Here is a 25,982-nt window from a genome sequence, read left to right as displayed (position 1 = left end):
TCCCAGCTGACAGCCCCAACTCCTCACTCAGCGTGGGCAGATGGGGATCCCAGAGGGCCCCTGGACAGGAGTTGGCTGTCATCTGTGAGAAACAGAAGTGAGGAGATGCTGCTTCCTGAGTCCTGGGTTTTTCCTTTCTGTCTCTCTTCTTCAGTGAATGCATATCGAATATCTGCTCAGTGCCAGGCAAGGGGCTAGATGCTAGAAGCATGAAAATGAATAAAACATTGCCCCTGAGCCCACAGTGAAGTGAGGACTCAGTCACATAAGCAGGTCACTGATTAGGCAGTGGGATATACAAGATTGAGTGCCAGGTGCAGGGTATTCTGGGAGCCTTGAAGAAGAGCACTTGATTGGGCATGGGGGTGTTGGGGAAGCTTCCTGGGAGAGGAGATTCTGGAACTGAGTTAGCCAAGTGAAGGGAAAGGGGGAACTATCTCAGGCAGAGGGAAGCTTGAGCAGACATAAAGGAGAGAAATGAGTTGGCCTGCTACAGGCGTTACAAGGAATCTGATGTTGCTGGAGCAAAAACAAACAAACAACCCACACACAGAAGGTAGAAGAGGAGCAGATCAGGGAGGGTCTTACGTGCCTTGAAGAGGTTAGAGCTTTGCTCCTGCAGGCCATAGGACCTCAATATTTTAAAGCAAAAAAGTCAACCAATCAAACTGTGCCCTGGGGAAGATGGATCAGAGAAGCCTTCTAATTCTGTTTATGTATTCATTTACTCTCATTCAACAAAGATGCACAGCATCCCTACTATGTGCTGGGCACGATGCCGGGTCTGGGGGGTAGAGCTGTGAGAAGAACTGGAGGGACACAGCATACAGTCAGGCCAGGAGGACAGGCCCTGGCTATCTCGTTGTAATTGAATCTGATGGGTAAGAGATATAGCCAGGGCTATGGAGTGAAACCAGGCTCCGGCTCAGGGAAAGACTTGGAGGAAGTGGCATTCATTCCAAGCCTGAAGGACAAAGAGTCAGCCTGTCTTGGTGAAAATTTTCCATAACTCGTATGCTATTAGTCAACCCAAAACTTCACTGAATCATGGGTGTGGTGACAAGTCCGTGCCATTGTCTCAGCACTAGCTGCCAATGACGAGCTGGGTCAGCAGGTAGAGGTGGAAGATGAGGCAACGTGGCTTTAGCAAGAAACATCCCAGGGGCTCCGGGAGTGTGGATTAAAGGGGACAAGAAGGAGAAACAGATTTTTTTCAGCTAGTCAGACTCACTGGAAAAAACTCCAGGAATCTGACAGGCAGGAACTTCAAACTAGGTGAGCTGTGACCCCAGAGCTTTGAGACCTTGTAGGGCCGTCCATGGCTGTGCTGCCGGACAGTTTCCTTCCAAATGGGCTTATATTCCACAAACACACTCCACTGGAGAACTGGGTGGGGTGGGTCATGCATTTCTTTTCATATCCACGTGTGCCTAGCCTGGGCACCTTGCCTCTTTGCGTCTTCTCTCGTAGTTTGAAGAGAATATCATAGACATCTGTCTGGAGCTGCTAGACAAGAGCCTGAACTTCCAGATTGACCCAGCCACAGACTGTGCCCTACGGGGCAGCCCGGTCTACATCAGCAGAGTGGTGTCCGCCATGGTGAGCTTGGGTCTGGCTCTGTCCCCCAGGGCGTGTCCAGGGAGGGAGGAGGCTCTGAAGGGGAGCTCTGCCCACTCACGGTTGCCAACTGCAGCTGAGGAATGAAGAGTCAGGAGGCAGAAGCCCTCTGGCAAAGCCACTTTTGATGAGACTGATGGAAGAATCTGGGTAATAGGTTTTCTCAACTGAGATCTGAAACGGCTGGGTATGAGCATCACCTCTATTAATTACAAATTGCATTTTTGGGAAAGGCTAAATGAAGCTCTGGTTTGGGAAATAATCTTGTGTTTAAATTTCCTTACCTCTGAAGTATGTTCAAATGCTCTTAGAGCCAAGCTCTGGCTTTGCAGGGATGGGGGGTGGAGGGGTCAAGAGGGTGGGTAGAAACAGAATAGTAATTAACAGTGGTGCACAAGTCAGAATAGCTGGCTTCCCACCCTCTCCCTTTCCCCAGAAGGTCTGGAAGATCCCAGCTAAAATGAGATCAAACCTTCCTGCATCTCAGGCCCAGGAGCCCAGAAGGGAACCCACTTGTTGAGGAAAAGGCTGCTTCTAATGCTTCTACTTATGGCTTCTCTGCAGATCAACAGCAACGATGACAATGGGGTGCTCAATGGAAACTGGGGCGAGAATTACTCAGATGGCACCAACCCCACAGAGTGGATGGGCAGCGTGGCCATCCTGAAGCAGTGGCATGCCACGGGCTGCCAGCCAGTGCGTTACGGGCAGTGCTGGGTCTTTGCTGCTGTCACATGCACAGGTAGGGAGTGGAAAGGGCCCGTGGAAAGACAAAAAGGGCACTGGTTCATGTCTCGGCCCTCTGAGCTGCTCCTGTCCCAGAAATCTCACACAGTTCCCACCGAGGGACATTTACAAGGAAGCAGAATGTCTCATCACTGACCTCAGGCTTCACATACCTTGGCTTATCTCAGAGGGTAGTTCTGAGGTGGACATTATACACTTCTCAGAACGCGGTGCCCTTCCCTTCTGAACTTCGACAACCTAACAGAATCCTCCCTAAAGCCTGGCTGGGAATTGTCCAGGCCCCAAATAGGAAAGAAGGTGAAAGACCAAGTCGTTAGAAAACTTATAAATTGGTCAGTGTCCTTTCTGAGCACGGAGAATGAGCTTGCTGAAGGTGTATTCACGGGAGGGAAATGTGCCACTGAGCACGGGCAGGGGGCACGGGGCCAGAGCAAGATGGCAGCCGAAGCGCAATGACCTTGAATCTGGACGTGTCACGTGTTCAGCGCACTTGGAGTCCTGACCAAGCCCATAGGGGATGGGGGAACAATAAGAGAGATCAGCTTTTCAGATAGGGAGTAGATATTACATTAATAGAAGAAAAGTCTAAAAATATGTACCGGGAAAGAAAGCAAATGGAAACTGGTTTACAGGTGGCAAGAGGAGCAAGCAGAAGGAAGGGGAGGGTGAGTGTTAGAGAGGAAACACCTGGACATGATTACACACTGGAGGTGGCAGGAGGAGGATTTCTGCTTCACCCAGGTCCAAACTTGCTTCCGGCCCTCTCACTACCCCAGTGTCTAGGCCAGCTCTCAGCCTCCTGGCAGGCTATCTGTGTACCTAACTTGAGTCACAATCAGGAGGTTATTCCTGTTGGCTGGGGAAAGAGGCCAGGTATGACTTTTACTCACAAGGCTCCCTAGGCCAATCCAGAAAGGCCAGATCTGCCCATAGCTTAGTGTTTATTGAGGGCTCAGGCCTTTTGTGTAGAAATTCCCTGTATGCAAAGGCTGGTAAAGTCTGTGAGTATGTGTGTGGTGTGTGTGTGTGCTGGACCAGGCTCTTGGAGGAAGCCTACAGAGCCCCAGGCTGCCAAGCAGCAGGCTGTCAGCCTGCTGTTCACAGGGGCATCAGTCCACAGGGGCATCGGGAAGTTTCTGCCTTCACATGGGTTGGCAAGAGGGGTAGCGCTGAGCTACTCCTAGTCTGCAGCTGCTGAGCTGCATCTGGAACTGGATGCCTTAATGGCCTAGGGGTTCAGTTCAGTTCAGTCGCTCAGTTGTGTCCGACTCTTTGCGACCCCATGAATCCCAGCACGCCAAGCCTCCCTGTCCATCACCAACTCCTGGAGTTCACTCAGACTCACGTCCATCGAGTCAGTGATGCCATCCAGCCATCTCATTCTCTGTTGTCCCCTTCTGCTCCTGCCCTCAATCCCTCCCAGCATCAGAGTCTTTTCCAATGAGTCAACTCTTCGCATGAGGTGACCAAAGTATTAGAGTTTCAGCTTTAGCATCATTCCTTCCAAAGAAATCCTAGGGCTGATCTCCTTCAGAATGGACTGGTTGGACCTCCTTGCAGTCCAAGGGACTCTCAAGAGTCTTCTCCAACACCACGGTTCAAAAGCATCAATTCTTCGGCGCTCAGCCTTCTTCACAGTCCAACTCTTACATCCATATATGACCGCAGGAAAAACCATAGCCTTGACTAGACGGACCTTTGTTGGCAAAGTAATGTCTCTGCTTTTCAATATGCTATCTAGGTTGGTCATAACTTTCTTTCCAAGGAGTAAGCGTCTTTTAATTTCATGGCTGCAGTCACCATCTGCAGTGATTTTGGAGCCCAGAAAAATAAAGTCTGACACTGTTTCCACTGTTTCCCCATCTATTTCCCATGAAGTGATGGGACCAGATGCCATGATCTTCGTTTTCTGAATGTTGAGCTTTAGGCCAACTTTTTCACTCTCCACTTTCACTTTCACCAAGAGGCTTTTTAGATCCTCTTCACTTTCTGCCATAAGAGTGGTGTCATCTGCATATCTGAGGTTATTGATATTTCTCCTGGCAATCTTGATTCCAGCTTGTGTTTTTTCCAGTCTAGCGTTTCTCATGATGTACTCTGCATATAAGTTAAATAAGCAGGGTGACAATATACAGCCTTGACGTACTCCTTTTCCTATTTGGAACCAGTCTGTTGTTCCATGTCCAGTTCTAACTGTTGCTTCCTGACCTGCATACAGATTTCTCAAGAGGCAGGTCAGGTGGTCTGGTATTCCCATCTCTTTCAGAATTTTCCACATTTTATTGTGATCCACACAGTCAAAGGCTTTGGCATATCAACAAAGCAGAAATAGATGTTTTTCTGGAACTCTCTTGCTTTTTCCATGATCCAGCGGATGTTGGCAATTTGATCTCTGGTTCCTCTGCCTTTTCTAAAACCAGCTTGAACATCAGGAAGTTCACAGTTCACGTATTGCTGAAGCCTGGCTTGGAGAATTTTGAGCATTACTTTACTAGCGTGTGAGATGAGTGCAATTGTGCGGTAGTTTGAGCATTCTTTGGCATTGCCTTTCTTTGGGATTGGAATGAAAACTGAACTTTTCCAGTCCTGTGCCCACTGCTGAGTTTTCCAAATTTGCTGGCATATTGAGTGCAGCACTTTCACAGCATCATCTTTCAAGATTTGAAATAGCTCCACTGGAATTTCATCACCTCCACTAGCTTTGTTCGTAGTGATGCTTTCTAAGGCCCACTTGACTTCACATTCCAGGATGTCTGGCTCTAGGTGAGTGATCACATCATCATGATTATCTAGGCCGTGAAGATCTTTTTTGTACAGATCTTCTGTGTATTCTTGCCACCTCTTCTTAATATCTTCTGCTTCTGTTAGGTCCATACCATTTCTGTCCTTTATCGAGCCTATCTTTGCATGAAATGTTCCCTTGGTATCTCTAATTTTCTTGAAGAGATCTCTAGTCTTTCCCATTCTGTTGTTTTCCTCTATTTCTTTGCATTGATCGTTGAAGAAGGCTTTCTTATCTCTCCTTGCTATTCTTTGGAACTCTGCATTCAGATGTTTATATCTTTCCTTTTCTCCTTTGCTTTTTGCTTCTCTTCTTTTCACAGCTATTTGTAAGGCCTCCCCAGACAGCCATTTTGCTCTTTTGCATTTCTTTTTCTTGGGGATGGTCTTGATCCCTGTCTCCTGTACAATGTCATGAACCTCCGTCCGTAGTTCATCAGGCACTCTGTCTATCAGATCTAGGCCCTTAAATCTATTTCTCAGTTCCACTGTATAATCATAAGGGATTTGATTTAGGTCATACCTGAATGGTCTAGTGGTTTTCCCTACTTTCTTCAATTTAAGTTGAATTTGGTAATAAGGAGTTCATGATCTGAGTCACAGTCAGCTCTCAGTCTTGTTTTTGTTGACTGTATAGAGCTTTTCCATCTTTGGCTGCAAAGAACATAATCAGTCTGATTTCAGTGTTGACCATCTGGTGATGTCCATGTGTACAGTCTTCTCTCGTGTTGTTGGAAGAGGGTGTTTGCTATGACCAGTGCATTTTCTTGGCAAAACTCTATTAGCCTTTGCCCTGCTTCATTCCGTATTCCAGGCCAAATTTGCCTGTTACTCCAGGTGTTTCTTGACTTCCTACTTTTGCATTCTAGTCCCCTATAATGAAAAGGACATCTTTTGGGGGTATTAGTTCTAAAAGGTCTTGTAGGTCTTCATAGAATCATTCAACTTCAGCTTCTTCAGCGTTACTGGTTGGGGCATAGACTTGTATTACTGTGATATTGAATGGTTGGCCTTGGAAACAAACAGAGATCATTCTGTCATTTTTGAGATTGCATCCAAGTACCGCATTATGGACTCTCTTGTTGACCATGATGGCTACTCCATTTCTTCTGAGGGATTCCTGCCCGCAGTAGTAGATATAATGGTTGTCTGAGTTAAATTCACCCATTCCAGTCCATTTGAGTTTGCTGATTCCTAGAATGTCGACGTTCACTCTTGCCATCTCTTGTTTGACCACTTCCGATTTGCCTTGATTCATGGACCTGACATTCCAGGTTCCTATGCAATATTGCTCTTTACAGCATCGGACCTTGCTTCTACCACCAGTCACATCCACAGCTGGGTATTGTTTTTGCTTTGGCTCCATCTCTTCATTCTTTCCGGAGTTATTTCTCCACTGATCTCCAGTAGCATATTGGGCACCTACTGACCTGGGGAGTTCCTCTTTCAGTATCCTATCATTTTGCCTTTTCATACTGTTCATGGGGTTCTCAAGGCAAGAATACTAAAGTGGTTTGCCATTTCCTTCTCCAGCAGACCACATTCTGTCAGATCTCTCCACCATGACCCGCCCGTCTTGGGTTGCTCCACGGGCATGGCTTAGTTTCATTGGTTTAGACAAGGCTGTAGTCCTAGTGTGATTAGATTGACTAGTTTTCTGTGAGTATGGTTTCAGTGTGTCTGCCCTCTGGTGTCCTCTTGCAACACCTACCGTCTTACTTGGGTTTCTCTTACCTTGGGCGTGGGGTATCTCTTCATGGCTGCTCCAGCAAAGTGCAGCTGCTGCTCCTTATCTTGGACGATGGGTATCTCCTCACCGCCGCCCTTCCTGACCTTCAACGACCCCTGGCCTAGGGGTTAGAAGCCAGAAATTTGACAGCTTTGATGCCCAGAGTCACAGACATCAGGGTGAGCTAGGATGTCTGAGTCATCCAAGGAGCAGGCACAAGACTCAAGGCAGAGAATGGAATAATCTTGTATATGACAGAGAGGGAGTCTTCCTGGGATTGGAAAAGCCTAGAGTCTAATGGGCAAGGTATGTGTACAGAGGGAGAGGTGTTTGGGTGTGGTTGTCTGGAACTGGGTGGTGAGAGAGTGAATGGAGATGATGCAATGAGAGCAGACCAATTAAAGTTTTTATGAGTGTCATGGCCCTTTAGTGACCCTGGAAGCAAAGGGTTGGGCCAAGGTGGTCAAGTGTGGCTGGCTCACCTGCAGCTCAACACCACCAGCCCTCCCCGACAGGGCCACCATGCTGTATATTGATAAATATGTCCATCAGTTTGGAGAACTCATCATTTCATCCAGCAACGCTTCTTGAGTCCTTATCCTATGTTAGGCACTGTGCTTCTAACAATCTTGGTTACAAAGATGGGTAACACCCAGCTTCAATCCTCCACTAAATGTCAAAGATTTAGTCAGACTCTTTAACCCAATACAGTTGCCAAAACATGTTGTTAAAAATGATTATTGTTATTCTTTAACAGTCACAGTAGCTGACATTTATTAGAGACTTTCTTGGTGCCAGGCATTGTGCTAAAACCTTGACAGCCTAGAATAATGATGACGCTTGAGTTCAAATACTAGTACTACCATTAAGTGACTGAGTGATCTTGGGCAAGTCATTTAACTTGTGCCTCAGTTTCCTCAGGCATATGATGGGGAAATTAATAGTACCTACCTCATAAGGTTATTGGAAGGAATGACTGAGTTCATACATGGAGGGTGCTTAGAAAAATGCCAGGCTACAGTGAACAATCAGTAAGTTCTTTTTTTTTTTTCTTATTGAATGATTTCATTTATATAAAATGTCCAAAAAAGGCACATTTATAGAGACAGACAGCAGATTAGTGGTTGCCTGGGGTGGGGAATGGAAGTGGGGATTAACGATAAATGGGCATCCCAGGGGTCTTATTGCAGAGGTGAAAATGTCCTAAAACTAATTTATCATGATGGCAGTAAGTTCTAACTAGGATCAACTTATTTGATTCCCCAAATGACCTTCAGAGATAGGTTCTATCATTATCTCCATTTTACAGATGAGGTAATTGAGTGGCAAAACTAGTCCCACATCCAGGTATGGTGGCTTTAACCACTAGACTATACTGCTGCATGAATGATGTCAGCAGCTGCCATTTAATCAGCATCCCCTGTGCTGAAGGCACATGCTGGGCACTTCCTGATGCTCACAGACACCTGGAGGTGGATATTACTGTCATTTTACAGATGAGAAAACTGAGGCTTAAGGTGACCATGGAACTCATCTAATTAGATGTGCATACTCCCCTCTGCAGCTCTGCCTCCCTGTGTTTCCTTTTTTTTTTTTGAAACTGGAATCTGTTCAAGAGCCTCTTCTCTCACCGCTGTATTTATATATATATATATATATATATATATATATATATATATATATATATATTTGCTGCCAAACGCAGCTTGCGGGATCTTAGTTCCCTGACCAGAGATCAAATCGACACTCCTGGCAGTGGAAACTGCTGGACCACCAAGGAAATCCCATATTGCATTAAAAAAAATAACATCAGCATACTGACTTCAACTTCCTAAAGAAAAATCACACACAAAAAGAGACTTTGCATGCATCAAAGATATGATTATAATTTTTTGGATAGATGGTTCCTTGACATCAATTTAGTTGGCTGTTACTTTGGGAATTTCAGAGAAATCCTTGATCTTCCCTCCCTCCGGGGCTCAGGGCTGGCTGCTCCACAGCTCTCTGTCTCAGTCATCAGGCATTTCCTGTCCTGGCTATCCACTCCCTGTGACAAGGCCAGGCCCCTCAGCCCTGAGGTCTGTGAAGTAGCCTGGATGCCTTGCTCTGTAACAAAGGAACAGAGGGAACAGTGATGTTCTGTGACCTGAAAATTCTCCCCAAAGCCAGGTGTCACCTACTGTATGATTCCAAATATGTGAAATGCCCAGAACAGGGAAATTTATAGAGACAGAGAGTCATTTCGCAGTTGCCGAGGGCTGGAGGGGTGGGAGAATGGGAAGTGACAGCTAGCAGGCACGGAGGGCCTTTCAGAGGTGATGAAATGATCTGGGATTAGATGTGGAGATTGTTACACAACCTGTGGATATACCATACACCACTGAATTGTACACTTTAAAAGGGTGAAATTTGTGGTATGTGGATTATATCTCAGCAAAGTTGTTTACAAAAGAAAAGTCAGGCATCCTGGGGATGTGCCTGGTCTGTTCCTGCCCACAGCTGCAGGGCGTGGGGTGGGGGCAGTGAGCCTTGGGCAGACCTATGGACCCTCTGTAAAGGAGGGTCCGGGGCCTGGAGCCACAGAGGAGGGTGGTGGGAAACAGCCTGGGAGATGAGGAGGCTGTGAGCTTAGGGCTGGGCCCTCCTCTCGTCACCCCAAACTACCCCATGTGTCCATCTTTTATATGTTGGATCCCCACTTATGATCTGGTTCTCATGTGGAGTCCTCTGCTGAAAACAGTTTCAAACATCCCTGGGTTAGAAGTCATCTAAGATTTCTTCTCACTCGCTTATATAGTGACCTCTATAATGTGCCTCACTATCTCCATTTCAATACAGTAACTCTAATCTCATTGTTTTTACTGAGCCCTTACCTCTCAAGAAGGAAATGGCCACCCACTCCAGTATTCTTGCCTGGAGAATCCCATGGACAGAGGAGCCTGGCAGGCTACAGTCTGTGGGGTCGCAAGAGTTGGACACGACTTAGCAACTAAGCACACCTCTCAAAGAGGTGAGGCTTCTGGTGGCTCAGACAGTAAAGAATCTGATGCTATGTGGGAGACCTGGGTTCAATCCCTGGGTCTGGAAGATCCCCTGGAGAAGAGGATGGCAACCCACTCCAGTGTTCTTGCCTGGAGAATTCCATGGACAGAGGAGCCTGGCGGGCTGCAGTCATGGGGTTGCAAAGAGTCAGACACGCCTGAGCAACTACCATTACCTCTCAGACGTGGACCTTAGTCAATGTCACTGTCTTTCTGACTGACTCCACTTAGTATGATCATCTCTAGGTCCATCCATGTTGGTGCAAATGGCATTTTTCATTTCTTTGTATGGCTGAGTGATATTCCATTATATACACACACCGCATCTCTAAAAACTATATATTTATTTACTTACTTGGCTGCACTGGGTCTTGGCTGCAGCCCACAGGATCTTCTGTCTTTGTTGCAGCATGCGGGATCTTCATTTGTGGCATATGAGATTTAGTTCCCTGATTAGGCACAGAACCCTGCACTGGAAGCGGGGTGTCTTAGCCCCTGGACCAGGGAAGTCCCATCTTTTTTCTTTAAGTTGAAAACAATTTTTATTATCTCACAGTTTCTGTGGTTCAGGAATCTGGGTACAGCTTAGTAGTCTTATGTCAACACATCTTCTTTATCTGGTCATCTGTCAATGGACATTTAGGTTGCTTCCTGTCTTGGCTGTTGTCAATAGTGCTGCTATGATCACTGGCCTGATACTGTTTTAATCCCTAGCTCTTAGGCTCCATAGATCAAGCTGGGTCTTGTTCAAAAGTTGTTTCTAGCCATCCAGCAGACTTTAGTTCTCCTTTGGCTGTGCTGGGTCTTTGTTGCTGAGTAGGCTTTTCTCTAGATGTGACGTGCGGGCTTTTCATTGCGGTGGCTTCTTTTGCTGCAGAGCACAGGCTCTAGGGCATGTGGGCTTCAGTAGTTGTGGCTCATGGCCGCAGAAGTTGTAGTGCACGGGCTTAGTTGCGGCGTGGCATGGGATCTTCCCAGACCAGGAATCGAACCCGTGTCTCCTGCATTAGCAGGCTGATTCTTTACCACTGAGCCATCAGGGAAGCTCCCTCTTCACCATTATTTTACTTTACTTCCCTCCTTTTTCCCTTGGAGTATTTAGGTTTCAATTAATCATATTATTCATTTCATGGCATTTATCATAATAGGTCTGCTTCAAATCCCTCCTTTAAAAAAATTATTTACTAATTGATTTCCCCCTTTTATCTCATAACCCATTCTTATTCACCTCCTTCTACAATAGGGAAACATTTTTGATGTGTTTGATATGTAGTATGGTATTTGAATGTGTTCTTACAAAAAATATATTTTTATCTTTGTGCGATATTTTTCCAGTACATTTTTTGTATTATGTTTTATATTTTTCATCTTTAGAAGTTCCATTGGGTCTTTTTCTGTCTTCTATTTCTCTTTTATGTCCTTGTTTTCCTTTACCTCCTACTGAGTATACTGATATTTTTAAATTGGAGTATAGTTGCTTTACACTGTTGTGTCAGTTTCTGCTGTACATCAAAACGAATCAGCCATATGTATACACATGAGTGAAAAGCAAAAGTGTTAGTCTCTCAGTCGTGTCCGACTCTTTGCGACCCCATGAACTGTAGCCTCTGTCCATGGAATTCTCCAGGCAAGAATACTGGAGTAGGCAGCCATTCCTTTCTCTTGAGGTTCTTTTCCACCCAGGGACCAACCCAGGTTTCCCACATTGCAGGCAGATTCTTTACCATCTGAGCCACCAGGGAAGCCCGTGTCCCCCACCTTTTTAAAAAAATTTCTTCCTCATTTAGGTCACCTCAGAGCACAGAGCAGAATTCCCTGTGCTATACAGTAGGTTCTCAATAGTTATCTATTTTATACATAGTAGTGTACATATGTCAAGTCCTATCTCCCAACTCAGCCCACCCCTCCTTTCCCCTTGGTATCCATATATATGCTCTCTATGCCTGTGTCTCTATTTCTGCTTTCAAGTAAGGTCATCTATACCATTTTTCTAGACTTACTGATAGTATTTAAAATAGCTGCTTTAAGATCCTTGTCAGCTAATTCCCTTATATCTGTCCTTTGTGGATCTAGTTTGACAGGCACTTTTTCTCATTTTGAGTCATACCTTCTTGCTTCTTTACATAAAAAAAAATAGACTATTTTTTAGAGACGTTTTAGGTTTCATTGTCATTGGAGACAAGAGAGAATTGTTTGATTTTGTGATGGCATATCTGAAAAACCAAGCAATATTACCATCTCGGTTATAAGGGACAGTTAAAGGCATGGGAGGAGGAACAGGAAATGATGTTTTTACCATGTGGAAGCTTAATGAATCCAGGGTGAAACAAAAATATGCTAAAAGTCATCACACTTAAATGCAATTAATTCTATTACTTGGGGCTCTGACTGTATTCATCAGTATAAGCCATGGAAGTGTGGCAGCAAGGCTGACCAAATGAATTTTGATAAATTGGGCTTGAACTCTGCACTGATTTCTCTTATAAAATTGGAGCCACATTTCCACATGGCGGTGCAGAGGAGAGAACTGGTGGGAAGTCTTCATGGCCAGTCCTGAAACAGAGTCCATGTTTTAACCACACCATCAGGACAGGGTCCCCAGCTGGTCAGAAGTGAAGCTGTGCTCCTTGAAGGCAGGATGGTCTTATGTCTTTGTGTAAGCATCAGAGCCACTGCCTGGTTTACCACAGGGGCTTTACATTTGTCACTGAATGAGCGCCAAATGGCTAAGTGAAGAGACATAGTAATTAATACCAGGAGTGTCGTGTGGTGTAATATACCTCAGGAACTCTATCGACCTTTCCTGACTCTGAGATCTTGTCCACTTTGTCCAAGCATTGCTGTGTGAATGTGCATGGAGGTGTGTGCACAAGCACACGCACACCCCACAGTGGTTTTTCTTTTATGAGGGATTCAGCTCCCAAATTATCAATGAAAATCTCAGGTACAAAGTTACCTGAGACTCACATCAAATTGTGAGTCATCAGGACTGACAGTCTGCAGAAGTGAGGCTAAAGAAAACTCATTTCAACACAAATTTAATGAGCATCTACTCTGGCCAGCACTGTGCTGGGGATGAAGAAATGCAAGAAAAGTATTTGATCTGAGCCCTACTCTAGGGCAATTTGTAATCTAGCTGACAAGATAGGACAAGTATATGAGATCACAGAGAGCTTCATGCAGTGATCAGATGTGTGGCATTGGTGGCTGGAATTAAGTGAAAGCACAGGGAGGAGGATGAGTGGGCATGGAGTAATCGGTGAAGACTTCACAAAGGAAAACACATTGAGGACAACACGTTGCTGGGATGTGTAGTGAAGTTGCAATGGTTAGTGAAGTTGTCGTGAAGGCTTGTGGTTAACACTGGGAGGCTCTGAGATCAGAGATACAGGGGTTTAAATCCTGCCATGGCTTTTTTCTTGCTGCCATGTGATCTCAACCACTCTAAACTTCAGGTTTTTCCTCTTCAAAGGTGGAATAATCACAAGGTTGTGGAGGGGATTAAGTGAGATTATGCCTGGGCAGTGCTTGGCACCATTCCTGGCACCTAAAAGGATGATGATGCCATCAACTGGCAAGGAAGCTAGCCAAGAATGGAAGACAAGCTCAGTTGGGGATGTGCTTAGTGACAGCAAGGTCTCCATGTAGGCTCAAGTTTCAAATTTAGGAGTCATTGGCACAGAGTGAGAGATGAAGCCACAACAGAAGCCCTTTGCTGGGGGACAGAGAAAGCAGGACAGAGAGGGAAAAACCCCGTGAAACATGTACGTGCATGACTGTGCAGGTCTGAACACTGCTTCCTTTGCGTGACACTGAAGCTGAAGACTTGCCTCCTCCCAGAGTAGAGAACCATTCTTGTCCCTCTGTTGCCTCACTGTGACAGCTATTGTCCCCTATCCCAGTCCTCTCATGAGGCATGATGAGGAAATGGTGAGAATGGATTAGTGCAGACCCATTACCACTCAAAGCTTATGCTCTGTGGAAAGTCAAGCTTGGTATCCACAGCACAGCACACAGCCTTCAGTTGGAAATTGTCAAAATGGACAGAAGAGTTGAGACATTCATTCACTCTTCCAGCAAAGATGCACCCACGTTTCTGCAGAACAGGCCTGCCTTGTATTGTTAATGGTTATATAATGATAAAGATGACTATCACACAATCCCTGCCCTCAGGAGGAGACTCATAAACAAATCGTTAAATGCCATATACCATGTGTGGTAGAGAACTCAGAGTGCCATGAGACCACTGACCTGTGCTTGGGTAGGAAAGTGCCTATCTGGCCATGTCTAGCAGCAGCTGACACCACCACTGACACTTCATGAATTTAGCAGTCAGGGTGAAGAACGGAGGCTTGCTCCCTGCTCCCTCTGACCACCCCTCTTTGGCATGTGCTCTTATTACCATTAAGTGTTACCCACCCTCCTGACTGTAATCTTAGCATTAATGTGCCCACGGTAATGCTCTTGAGTCATGCTCTTGCCTCATATGCTCTTGCCTCACTGCTGTCTCATGTTCCTTCAGTGGCAGCTTTTCCCACCTTCATTCTACTCTCTAGGGTGGTCCTGTGTCACCTCCACCTACAATTCACTGTCAGCTGTGCTCACTCCCCACCCTTGTTCCTTGGCCCTGTGCAGACCTGCCACTCCAGGCAAGTGCATGGCTCTCCTTTGGGCTTCTCTCCTCTCCTTCCTGGGCTGCATCCAGGAATGTATCCCCCCACCCCAGCCTGGAGAGGCTTTGTGCCAAAGAAGGACCCTAAACTAAAATCTGCAAGCAATTAAATGCTTATTATAAATAAGTATCTAAACTGAAAATTCTAAACATTTTTAAATGATAGTGGTATTTTTGAAGAACTATTAGAAATATCTATATTTTTTGACTCAGTCATTTTACCTCTTGGAATCTGTCTCAAGGGGGAAAAACAGAAATTGATCTACAGAGATGTCCATCACAGCATTAATTACAATAGGGGAAAAATTAGAAACCAAGCAAATGTCTAAAAATAACCTCTGCTAAAGTTTAAAAAAGTATATGAACCAATAACAATACAGTGGGTTCATATATTTTTTTTAACTTTAATGCTGTGATGGACATCTCTGTAGATCAATTTCTGTTTTCCCACCTTGAGACAGATTCTAAGAGGTATAGCAATACCAGTCTTCCCTGGTGGCTCAGATGGTAAAGAATTCGCCTGCAATGCAGGAGCCACGGGAGACCTGGGTTCGATCACTGGGTTGGGAAGATCTGGAGAAGGGAATGGCAACCCACTCCAGTATTCTTGCCTGTAGAATTCCATGGACAGAGAAGCCTGGCAGGCCACAGTTCATGAGGTCTCAAAGAGTCAGACATGACTGAGTGACTCACTTCACTTCATAACAATACCAAAAAAATGGGAGAGGGAGATTGAAATGCTTTTCTTTATAGAAGAATGCCAGCTAATACACATGGAAAAAATGATACTGTTAGAATATAACCATTTTGGTACCACCATGGAGAAGAGAATGGCTACCCACTCCAGTATTCTTGCCTGGAGAAAACCATGGACAGAGGAGCCTGGTGGGCTACAGTCCACGGGGTCGCAAAGAGTTGGACACAACTAATTGTGTGTTGGACACATAATCAAGGTTGAGCATAGCATTAATTCAGGCAAAGATTATCAGGAATGCTAAAATTACTTGGTGAAAGATTTTTAGGGAGCAATATATTTCATGCTAGTTATTTAATGACAAGAAAAATCATAAAGACAGCATTCTACCTTCTTTTAAGAATTTCTCCATTAGGCATAGAGTCTCACTTTTCTAGCCTTTGTTACAGCCTCCTTGACTTCCTGGCTGTATCTATAAATACTTTCCATAATGAGCTTCCAAGACAGTACAACCACACAGAAGGGGAAATCCAAGCAGCAGAGCCCTTTGCCTAAGAATCTGATGGTCTTAATCTTTACCCCAGGAGGGAAAAAATTTCAGCTATTTGGTTTGAAGATAGAGATTTATGGCCAGGAGGGAAGTGAGACAAGTCAGGCTACTGAGTTTTGCCAAGGGACCTGCCTCTGCCACCTTGCTGGCTAGGGCAGGGAAACCCAAAACTTGCTAGACCCTCTGTTGGCCCTAGGAGAGCTTGTTTGAGAAAGCAGACAAGCTCTCACCTTTGTGCGGAGCCTTAGGGAGAGGAGCTCAGGAAGGTGGGGAGGGAGGTAGGACGGGTCGCCAACCTGGTGCCCCAGACAGCTCCTGCCTGCCAAGTGTATGATTTCCCTGAGTCAAGAGCGCTAAGCCCAGGAATCCATGGCCCACAGGAGATTTCTGCCCTTTCTACAGTGATGAGGTGTCTGGGGATCCCCACCCGAGTGATCACCAACTTCAACTCTGGCCACGACACAGACGGAAACCTGATCATTGATGAGTATTATGACAACACAGGCAGGATTTTGGAGAATAAGAAGAAGGACAGTGTCTGGTGAGAGACATCTCTTCCTGGGGCAAACCGCATGAGCCTGCTACCCTCCCATGCACCCCCCCCCTTTAACCAGCCCTGAGGCTTGGTATCCCCAACCCTAAGGCTGAGAGGCAGCTAAACACAAATACAACCATCTTTTGAGTTTAATATATCACATCACAGGAGCTCTCTGCCCTGAGGGAGTTTTCCTCTTTTTCACCTCCTTCATTTAATACTCAACCTGTGGCTCTGATCACAGATGGCCTGAAGTCTCACCTCTGGACACAAAGGTGAGGCCATGACTGCCTCTGTGAGTGGACAGCAGACACAAGAAAGGGCTACGAGAGTCTTTTGAGAGAGAGTGAAGGGTTTCCATTGGCTCTGGAACCTTCACTCTTTACAAAGAGAGGGAAGCTCCTTTCTGGGCAAGCTAGGGCTCACAGGAGGAAGGGTGGTCACCCGCCTCCCACAGAGGTGCACAGGCCTGCAGCACCCTGACTTTCTATCTAGCTGTCCATCACTCATCGTCCCCTGCCTTACTCCAGAAAGAACTCGAGCACCACCAACTCTCCCTCAGCTTCACCTGACACCCACTCCTCTGGCTTCTGCCTCAGGAATTTCCATGTCTGGAATGAATGCTGGATGGCACGGAACGACCTCCCACCTGGATTCGGAGGCTGGCAGGTGCTGGACGCTACACCTCAGGAGACAAGCAATGGTGAGACTCTCAGGAGGACAGGCAGAGCCCAGCGCCACAGAAACAGCCCCCACCCCCACTCAGCCCTGCAGCCACAGCCCACCGAGGCCCCTCTGTTCCCCGTCAGGCCTCTACTGCTGCGGCCCTGCCTCCGTCAGAGCCATCAAAGAAGGAGAGGTGGATCTGAACTACGACACAGCCTTCGCCTTTTCCATGGTGAATGCTGACTGTATGGCCTGGCTGGTCTTTGGAGGGAAGGAGCAGAAACTTCACCAGGACACCAGTACTGTTGGTAATTTTATTAGCACCAAGAGCATCCAGAGTGATGAGCGGGATGACATCACGGAAAACTACAAGTATAGAGAAGGTATGACCAAGCCAGGCCCCTGCAGAATCCAAGTCCTGTAGGCACCTTCCCCAAGACCCCAGGGAACCTCTCTGCCAGCTGGGACAGTCCTCTGCAGTAGGGGAGCTGGAATCCAGGCCCACTGTCTCCTCAGCCCTTCAGGTTTAAGGGCCTAGTTGGGGTCCCCATTGCCTCGCTTCCTCATGTCCCTCCCCACCCCACTCCACACAGGCAGTGAGCACCCTCTGCAAGATATTCACTTGCATTGCAGGGCCATCGACAGCCATCATATAGCTATAGTATATGACCTCCTTGCCCCTGCCTTCCTGGCCCCTGCCTCCCTGAAAGATCAACCTGAAGAGGGCAGGAGATTGAGTAAACTCTTTCCTACTAAATAATTTTATTAATTTCATATAACTTATTGTTTGATTCGTTTTATTGGGTGTTTGGAGGACAGGCCAGACCACAGCTAGCACCGCAGCCGATCTAAGGCCAAATGTTCACTCCCACACCCACACTGTGCAGAGGACGGTTCTGAGAAATGGGATCCCTGGCAGGGTCTTCTGACCCAAGCCAGTGGGGCAAGGGGCATCTATGTCAGTCAGCTATGGACTGATTCCTGGAAACTAAGACCAACCACCAGTTTCGACAACTAGGGAGCCAAGCAAAAATATTCAGTCTAAGAGGGCCAGAAGCAGGGAGAGGGGCAGGATTTGAGCAAGAGTGAATCAGGACTGTGTGGGCTGCTGGCGGGAGCACCTGAGATTCCTGGAAGTGCCATAAAGTGCGTTTGTGTTTGTCTATGTGGGCCTTTAGGGCCAACACAGAGAAAGCCCAGAGTCCAAGCCTAAGAGACGGCATTGAACACATCCAGGGTACTGGCAATCCACCTCAATTCTCTCTGTGGCTGTCTTCACTGGGGATCACTTGGAGGACAAGTGGTTTATCAGTGAGGAGATTTAAAAGCTACAGGAGGGAAGGAGAATGAGCAAGTGAGATGAGGAAAGGGAGCAAGCCGATACTGGGAGCCTTGTCAGGCCTGTTAGCACTGTGGGTGGGTGGCTGGGGCTCAGTCTGCTGGGGTCCCTGCCAGTGGGGTGGCTGAGAAAATGCAGGATGAAGAATGCTGTGGTCTCACTGTGGCCAAATCATTTGTTGTTAATCTGATATTCAAATTAAACTGCCCTGTATTTTTATTTGCTAAATTTGGCAATCCTATCAGAGATTTAGTATAAAGTGTAGAACAATACTGCAGATTTATCCCACTCAGGAGGCAAGGAGCCTAGGCTATTTATCCACCAACTCTTTTTGGTCAGGGGTTGAGGGCTGCTCTTGGGGGCGTAAATTTCCTAGCGCTTTCAGTCTGCTCCATGTATGAGGTGAGTCAGTTCTGGTGGCAGAGAAAGCCTCAGACGGAGAATCTCAGGTGGTGGAATTTGAAATGAGGGCACTGGTGCTGTGCTCTGCCCTCCCAGGTTCTCTGCAGGAGAGGCAGGTGTTTCTGAAGGCTCTTCAGAAGCTGAAGGCTGGAAGGTCCCCAGGCTCCCTCCGAACAGAATCGCAACCTAGGTCCGTGCCACTGAGTGACAGTCCGCGGAGCCTGGCTACTCCTTCTCTCCAGCCCAGTGATGTTGTCCAGGTCTCCCTGAAATTCCAGCTGCTCGATTCGCCAGACATGGGCCAGGACATAAGGTTTGTCCTGCTGGCCCTCAACATGTCGCCCCAGTTCAAGGACCTCAGAGTGAACCTGAGTGCCCAGTCTCTGCTGCATGATGGCAGCCCCCTGCTCCCATTCTGGCAGGACACAGCCTTCATCACACTCTCTCCTGAAGAAGGTATGGGCTCTGGGTATGGGCATGAACACAGAGTAGCTTATGGAAATGCCATAAGGGGGTCAAGCCAGCCAAGGGTTTGAGGGCAGATCCCTGTGAGAACTGTCTTTCTAGTGTCTCCTCTGGCACATAGTCCTCCTCCTTCCTTCCTTCCCTCTTCCTCCCTCTCCTCTACTCCTGTTTCTTTCCTTTAACCTCCTCCTTCTCCTCAATCCTTCCTTTACTACCTCAAGGAATATGGGCCGGGTTAGTGAGGAAAGCCTGAGATTTGAAGTCCTCCAGACCTTGGAGGAGGCAATGGCACCCCACTCCAGTACTCTTGCCTGCAAATTCCCATGGACAGAGGAGCCTGGTAGGCTGTAGTCCATGGCGTCTCGAAGAGTCGGACACGACTGAGAGACTTCACTTTCATGCATTGGAGAAGGAAATGGCAACCCACTCCAGTGTTCTTGCCTGAAGAATCCCAGGGATGGGGGAGCCTGGTGGGCTGCTGTCTATGGGGTTGCACAGAGTCGGACACGACTGAAGTGACTTAGCAGCAGCAGCAGCAAACCTTGGTTAGAGCCTCAGTGCACCCACATACTAGTAGAATAACCCTGGGCAAGCCATTTCACCTCTCAGCCCCTCCAACAGAAAATTGAGTACCTGCTTCATTGGGGGCTCAGTAAGGTCGGCCTCTCCTCTGCATAGTAGGGTCCCAGATCCACCCAGGCCCAGCTGATTTCTCTAGCGAGTCTCACCTCATCCTGTGTTCTCTCCCTAGCAAAGACCTATCCCTGCAAAATCACCTATTCCCAGTACAGCCAGTACCTGTCCACAGACAAGCTGATCCGCATCAGTGCCCTGGGTGAAGAGAAGAACAGTCCTGAAAAGATCCTGGTGAAGAAGATCATCACCTTAGCCTATCCCAGCATCGTGATTAATGTAGGCAAGAGCCCTGCATGTGGCCTGGGGGCTCCTTGGGACTGACTGAGGGTGGGGGATAGAGACCGCTGACAGCTTGCTCAGGAGAGCAGCCCCTCCTTCCCCCTGCCTCTTCTGGTGCCTCCAGGAACCTCCCCACCAGGAGCAGGTTTATCAGAAAACACTGGATGAGGTCTCCATCCTCTTGTACCCTGAGAGGTCTTATGGGTGCATCTTGAGCAACTGCCATGGGGAGGTTGGGGAAAGACCCCTCTGTTGTGTCTCCTCCCGCTGTTGGCCTTCCCCAGGGTCAACATGAGGAAACTTGGGCACAAATGGGAGGATCCTGAGTGGGGGAAGAGCGCTGCCTGAACAAAGGTCAGCTCAGGTTTGATGTGCTATTTCCTGGCTGTGGATCCTTAGACAAGCCCTGGGCTTCTGCATCTTGAACTGTCAATGACGGGCTTAGACTAGGTGGCCTCCAAGGACTCCTCTTTCTCTGACATTCTGGTGGGGAGACTTCACAGGGCTCTTCCTGCCAGTGCTGTTTCCCCAAGGCCAAGCAGCCCCCTAGATCCTGCCAAGTGAGCCTGGGGTGCCACCTGGTGGGGTGCATCTGGCAAGCCCAGCCACTGGAATCTATTTTAGGGAGGGTTTCCAAAGGTGCCTCCAAGTTTCCTGAGGCTACTTCCTTCTCTCTAAGCCCTGAATGATCCACTGGTCTTGACTCACACTGGTATGAAAAGAAACTGAGCCAACTAAGATAAAAGGGTGAGAAGGGATGGGGTTAGACTGTGAAAAGAAAAAACAAAAACTGTCCCCAAATGATCCTACCCACTCAAATTATCCCTGAGAATCCTTTGGAGCTCTTGTTTATTTCACATTTCAATGAAATCCTTGCAGCAGAGGAAATATTACTGAAGACTCCCAAGTCATCAGATCTTTCCATACGATGGGTTGAGTAGAAATATTTTACACAAATGTCCATACATGTGTAAGTGAAGGAAAAGTTTCACATAACAATATCTTGCGTGATAAACACTGATATTCTATTCTATTTCATTTTAAAAAATTAATTTAATTATTTTAATTGGAGGCTAATTATTTTACAATATTGTGGTGGTTTTTGCCATACATCAACATGAATCAGCCACAGGTGCAAAACTGTCCCCCATCCCGAACCCCCCTCCTCCCTCCCTCCCCATACTATCCCTCTGGGTTGTCCCAGAGCACTGGCTTTGAGTGCCCTGCTTCATGCATCCAACTTGCACTGGTCATCTAGTTTACATATGGTAATATACATGTTTCAATGCTATTCTCTCAAATTATCCCACCCTCACCCTCTCCCACATAGCCCAAAACTCTGTTCTTTACATCTGTGTCTCTTTTGCTGTCTTGTATATAGCGTCATGGTTATCGTCTAAATTCTCTCTCTTTCTATGTATATATATATATATATATATATATATATATATATATACACACACACACACATTAATATACTGAATTGGTGTTTCTCTTTCTACTTACTTCACTCTGTATAATAGGCTCCAATTTCATCCACCTCATTAGAATTGCTGGGATGTGGGTCATTGAAGATCTTGCTGTGATTTATGTCAGAGTGTTCTGCCTATGTTTCCCTCTAAGAGTATAGTTTCTGGTCTTACATTTAGATCTTTAATCCATTTTGAGTTTATCTTTGTGTATGGTGTTAAAAAGTGTTCTAGTTTCATTTTTTTACAGGTGGTTGACCAGTTTTCCCAGCACCACTTGTTAAAGAGATTATCTTTTCTCCATTGTATATTTTTGCCCCCTTTGCCAAAGATAAGGTGTCCATAGTTGCATGGATTTATCTCTGGGCTATTTTGTTCCATTGATTTTTATTTCTGTCTTTGTGCCAGTACCATACTGTATTGATGACTATAGCTTTGCAATATAGTCTGAAGTCAGGAAAGTTGATTCCTCCAGTTCCATTCTTCTTTATGGCTATTCGAGGTTTTTTGTGTTTCCATACAAATGGTGAAATTATTTGTCCTAGTTCTGTGAAAAATACCACTGGTAGCTTAATAGGGATTGCACTGAATCTATAGATTGCTTTGGGTAGTATACTCATTTTCATTATATTGATTCTTCCAATCAATGAACATGATATATTTCTCCATCTATTTGTGTCATCTTTGATTTCTTTCATAAGTGTTTTATAGTTTTCTATATATAGGTCTTTTGTTTCTTTAGGTAAATTTATTCCTAAGTATTTCATTCTTTTTGTTGCAATGGTGAATGGGATTGTTTCCTTAATTTCTTTCTGTTTTTTCATTGTTAGTGTATAGGAATGCAAGGGATTTCTGTGTATTAATTTTATATCCTGCAACTTTACTATATTCATTGATTAGCTCCAGTAATTTTCTGGTGGAATCTTTAGGGTTTTCTATGTAGAGGATCATGTCATCTGCAAACCATGAGAGTTTTACTTCTTCTTTTCCAATCTGGATTCCTTTTATTTATTTTTCTTCTCTGATTGCTGTGGCTAAGACTTCCAAAACTATGTTGAATAGTAGTGGTCAGAGTGGGCACCCTTGTCTTGTTTCTGATTTTAGAGGAAATGCTTTCAATGTTTTGCCATTGAGGAAAATGTTTGCTGTGGGTTTGTCATATATGGCTTTTATTATGTTGCAGTATGTTCCTTCTACGCCTGCTTTCTGGAGGGTTTTTATCATAAAAGGGTGTTGAATTTTGTCAAAGGCTTTTTCTGCACCTATTGAGATAATCATATGGTTTTTATCTTTCAATTTGTTATTATGGTGTATCACATTGATTTGCATATATTGAAGAATCCTTGCATCTCTGGGATAAAGCCCACTTGGTCATGATGTATGATCTTTTTAATATGTTGTTGGATTCTGTTTGCTAGAATTTTGTTGAGGATTTTTGCATCTATGTTTGTCAGTGATATTGGCCTATAGTTTTCTTTTTTGGTGGCATCTTTGTCTGGTTTTGATATTAGGGTGATGTTGGCCTCTTAGAATGAGTTTGGGAGTTTGCCTTCCTCTGCTATTTTCTGGAAGAGGTTGAGTAGGATAGGTGTTAGCTCTTCTCTAAATTTTTGGTAGAATTCACCTGTGAAGCCATCTGGTTGTGGGCTTTTGTTTGTTGGCATATTTTTTATTACAGTTTCGATTTCCATGCTTGTGATGGGTCTGTTAAGATTTTCTATTTCTTCCTGGTTCAGTTTTTGAAGGTCATACTTTTATAAGAATTTGTCCATTTCTTCCAAGTTGCCCATTTTATTGGCATATAATTGCTCATAGTAGTCTCTTATGATCTTTTGTATTTCTGTTGTGATTTCTCCAGTTTCATTTCTAATTTTATTGATTTGATTCTTCTCCCTTTTTTACTTGATGAGTCTGGCTAACAGTTTGTCTATTATATTTATCGTCTCAAAGAACTAGCTTTTAGTTTTGTTGATTTTGTTATAGTCTCCTTTGTTTCTTTTTAATTTATTTCTGTTCTGATTTTTATTTCTTTCCTTTTACTAAGTTTGGGGTTCTTCTGTTCTTCTTTTTTTAGTTGCTTTAGGTGTAAAGTTAGGTTGTTTATTTGATGCTTCTCTTGTTTCTTGAGGTAGGCTTGTATGGCTATGAACCTCCCTCTTAGCACTGCTTTTACTGAATATCATAAGTTTTGGATTGTTGTGTTTTCATTTTCATTTGTTTCTATGCATATTTTGATTTTCTTTTTGATTTCTTCCATGATCTGTTGGTTATTCAGAAGTGTTTGTTTAGCCTCCATATGTTTGTGTTTTTAGTAATTTTTTTCCTGTGGTTGACATGTAATCTTACCACATTGTGATCAGAAAAGATGCTTGAAATGATTTCAATTTTTAAAAATTTACCAAGGCTAGATTTAGGGCCCAGGATGTGATCTATCCTGGAGAATGTTCTGTGTGCACTTAAGAAAAAGGTGAAATCTATTGTTTTGGGGTGAAATTCCCTGTAGATATAAATTAGGTCTAACTGGTTCATTGTATCATTTAAAGCTTGTGTTTCCTTGCTAATTTTCTGTTTGGTTGATCTATTCATAGGAGTGGGGTATTAAAGTCCCCCACTATAATTGTGTTACTGTTAATTTCCCCTTTCATACTTGTTAGCATTTGCCTTATGTATTGAGATGCTCCTAGGTTGGGTACATATTTAATTGTTATATCTTCTTCTTGGATTGATCCTTTGATCATTATGTAGTGTCCTTCTTTGTCTCTTATCACAGTCTTTATTTCAAAGTCTATTTTATCTGATATGAGTACTGCTACTCCTGCTTTCTTTTGGTCTCTATTTGCATGAAATATCTTTTTCCAGCCCCTCACTTTCAGTCTGTATGTGTCCCTAGGTTTGAGGTGGGTCTCTTGTAGACAGCATATATAGGGGTCTTGTTTTTGTATCCATTCGGCCAGTCTTTATCTTTTGGTTGGAGCATTTAACCCATTTACATTTAAGGTAATTATTGATAAATATGATCCCATTACCATTTAGTTTGTTGTTTTGGATTCATTTTTATAAACCTTTTCTGTGTTTCCTATCTAGAGATCTTTTAGCCTTTGTTCAAGAGCTGGTTTGGTAGTGCTGATCTATTTCATTTTTTAAAAAATGTTAATGACAATCCATTAAGTTGTCCATACTTGGAAAAACACAGGCCATGGAAATTTAGTTCTTTAGGTAGCAGATCTAGGGAATAGTGCCCTCCATAAATGTCTGATGAATTGGGGGATGAGACTAATTCTCCTCTCTGGATTTCCTTGTTCAGGTTTTAGGAGCAGCCATTGTGAACCAGCCGCTCTCTATACAGGTGGTATTTTCAAACCCCCTCTCGGAGCAGGTTGAAGACTGTGTGCTGACTGTGGAAGGAAGTGGTCTCTTCAGGAGACAGCAGAGAGTCCTGTGAGTCCTGGCAGTGCTCACTCTCCTTCCCATCTTATCCTCGGGGTGGAACTGTCCTTTGTTCTAGACATAGGGGAAGGGGAAGTCTGGCTTCTGAGTAGAAAGGGGCTCTGAGGTTATCATAATCCCATGGTTTTCTGACAGTCTGTTTTCTCTGCTGCAGCATTGGAGTCCTCAAACCCCATCACAGAGCCAGTCTCACTCTGGAGACTATCCCCTTCAAGAGTGGCCAAAGGCAAATCCAAGCGAATCTGAGGAGCAACAAATTTAAGGACATCAAGGGTTACACGAATGTCTATATTGGGTTATAAATTCTGGGACAAGAAGCTGGATGTGTAGATGTTAGGCTTTAGGCAAAGAGCAAGTTCAAATGCAAGCTGTGCCATTTCCCACACAAACAGAGGCTTCTCTTGGCTCTGACGTGAGCAGCAGAGGAGAAAATGGCAATGGATAGCCCCCTGGGCCATTTGCTTTGCTCCCCGGGGACTCTGCTCAGGGCCCAGGGATTCCACGGTGTCCTATCCAGAATTGTGAGACTGGCCGTGCAGTCCAGAATTGCAGACTTGATTTAATGACCCCCAGATGTCCAGAAAAGAAGAAGACTGGCTGAGCAGCTGTCCCTTTGTCATTGCAATGGCTACTTCCTTAGTACCAATAAACTTCAGCTCTCATTCTCATCTTTGTGTCCAGACACCCATTACTTCCCCGACAGCAGCTCCACCTGTCCCCTGGATGCTGGGAGTGAGTGTCCTCCTGTGTTACTACTTGAGCCCACTCACTCATTCAAAAAACATTTACCAAGGAGTTTGGGATGGACGTGTACCCACTGCTATATTTAAAATGGATAACCAACAAGGTCCTACACGGAACTCTGCTCAGTGTTCTGTGGCAGCCTAGATGCGAGGGGAGTTTGGGGGGAGAA

At 45.3% G+C, this 25,982-nt stretch overlaps 1 protein-coding gene across 1 annotated transcript in view; it reads left to right on the top strand.

Moving 5' to 3' along the window:
• TGM5 (transglutaminase 5) overlaps positions 1–25,737 on the top strand; it is a 34,446-nt gene extending 8,709 nt beyond the window's left edge. The window contains exons 5-13 of the mRNA XM_061395019.1: positions 1,471–1,599; positions 2,182–2,359; positions 16,234–16,372; positions 16,966–17,069; positions 17,176–17,415; positions 18,870–19,229; positions 19,990–20,150; positions 24,927–25,060; positions 25,224–25,737. Coding sequence (XP_061251003.1) covers positions 1,471–1,599; positions 2,182–2,359; positions 16,234–16,372; positions 16,966–17,069; positions 17,176–17,415; positions 18,870–19,229; positions 19,990–20,150; positions 24,927–25,060; positions 25,224–25,371 — 1,593 coding nt within the window. The 3' untranslated portion in view covers positions 25,372–25,737. The remainder of the gene's footprint in view (positions 1–1,470; positions 1,600–2,181; positions 2,360–16,233; positions 16,373–16,965; positions 17,070–17,175; positions 17,416–18,869; positions 19,230–19,989; positions 20,151–24,926; positions 25,061–25,223) is intronic.
• The last annotated feature ends 245 nt before the right edge of the window (positions 25,738–25,982 follow it).

This window comes from Bos javanicus, chromosome 21 (genome assembly GCF_032452875.1).
Source record: "Bos javanicus breed banteng chromosome 21, ARS-OSU_banteng_1.0, whole genome shotgun sequence".
Classification (NCBI taxonomy): Eukaryota; Metazoa; Chordata; class Mammalia; order Artiodactyla; family Bovidae; genus Bos; species Bos javanicus.
The sequence above is the reverse complement of the archived record's forward strand: the minus strand, read 5'-3'. Positions and strand labels throughout refer to the sequence as shown.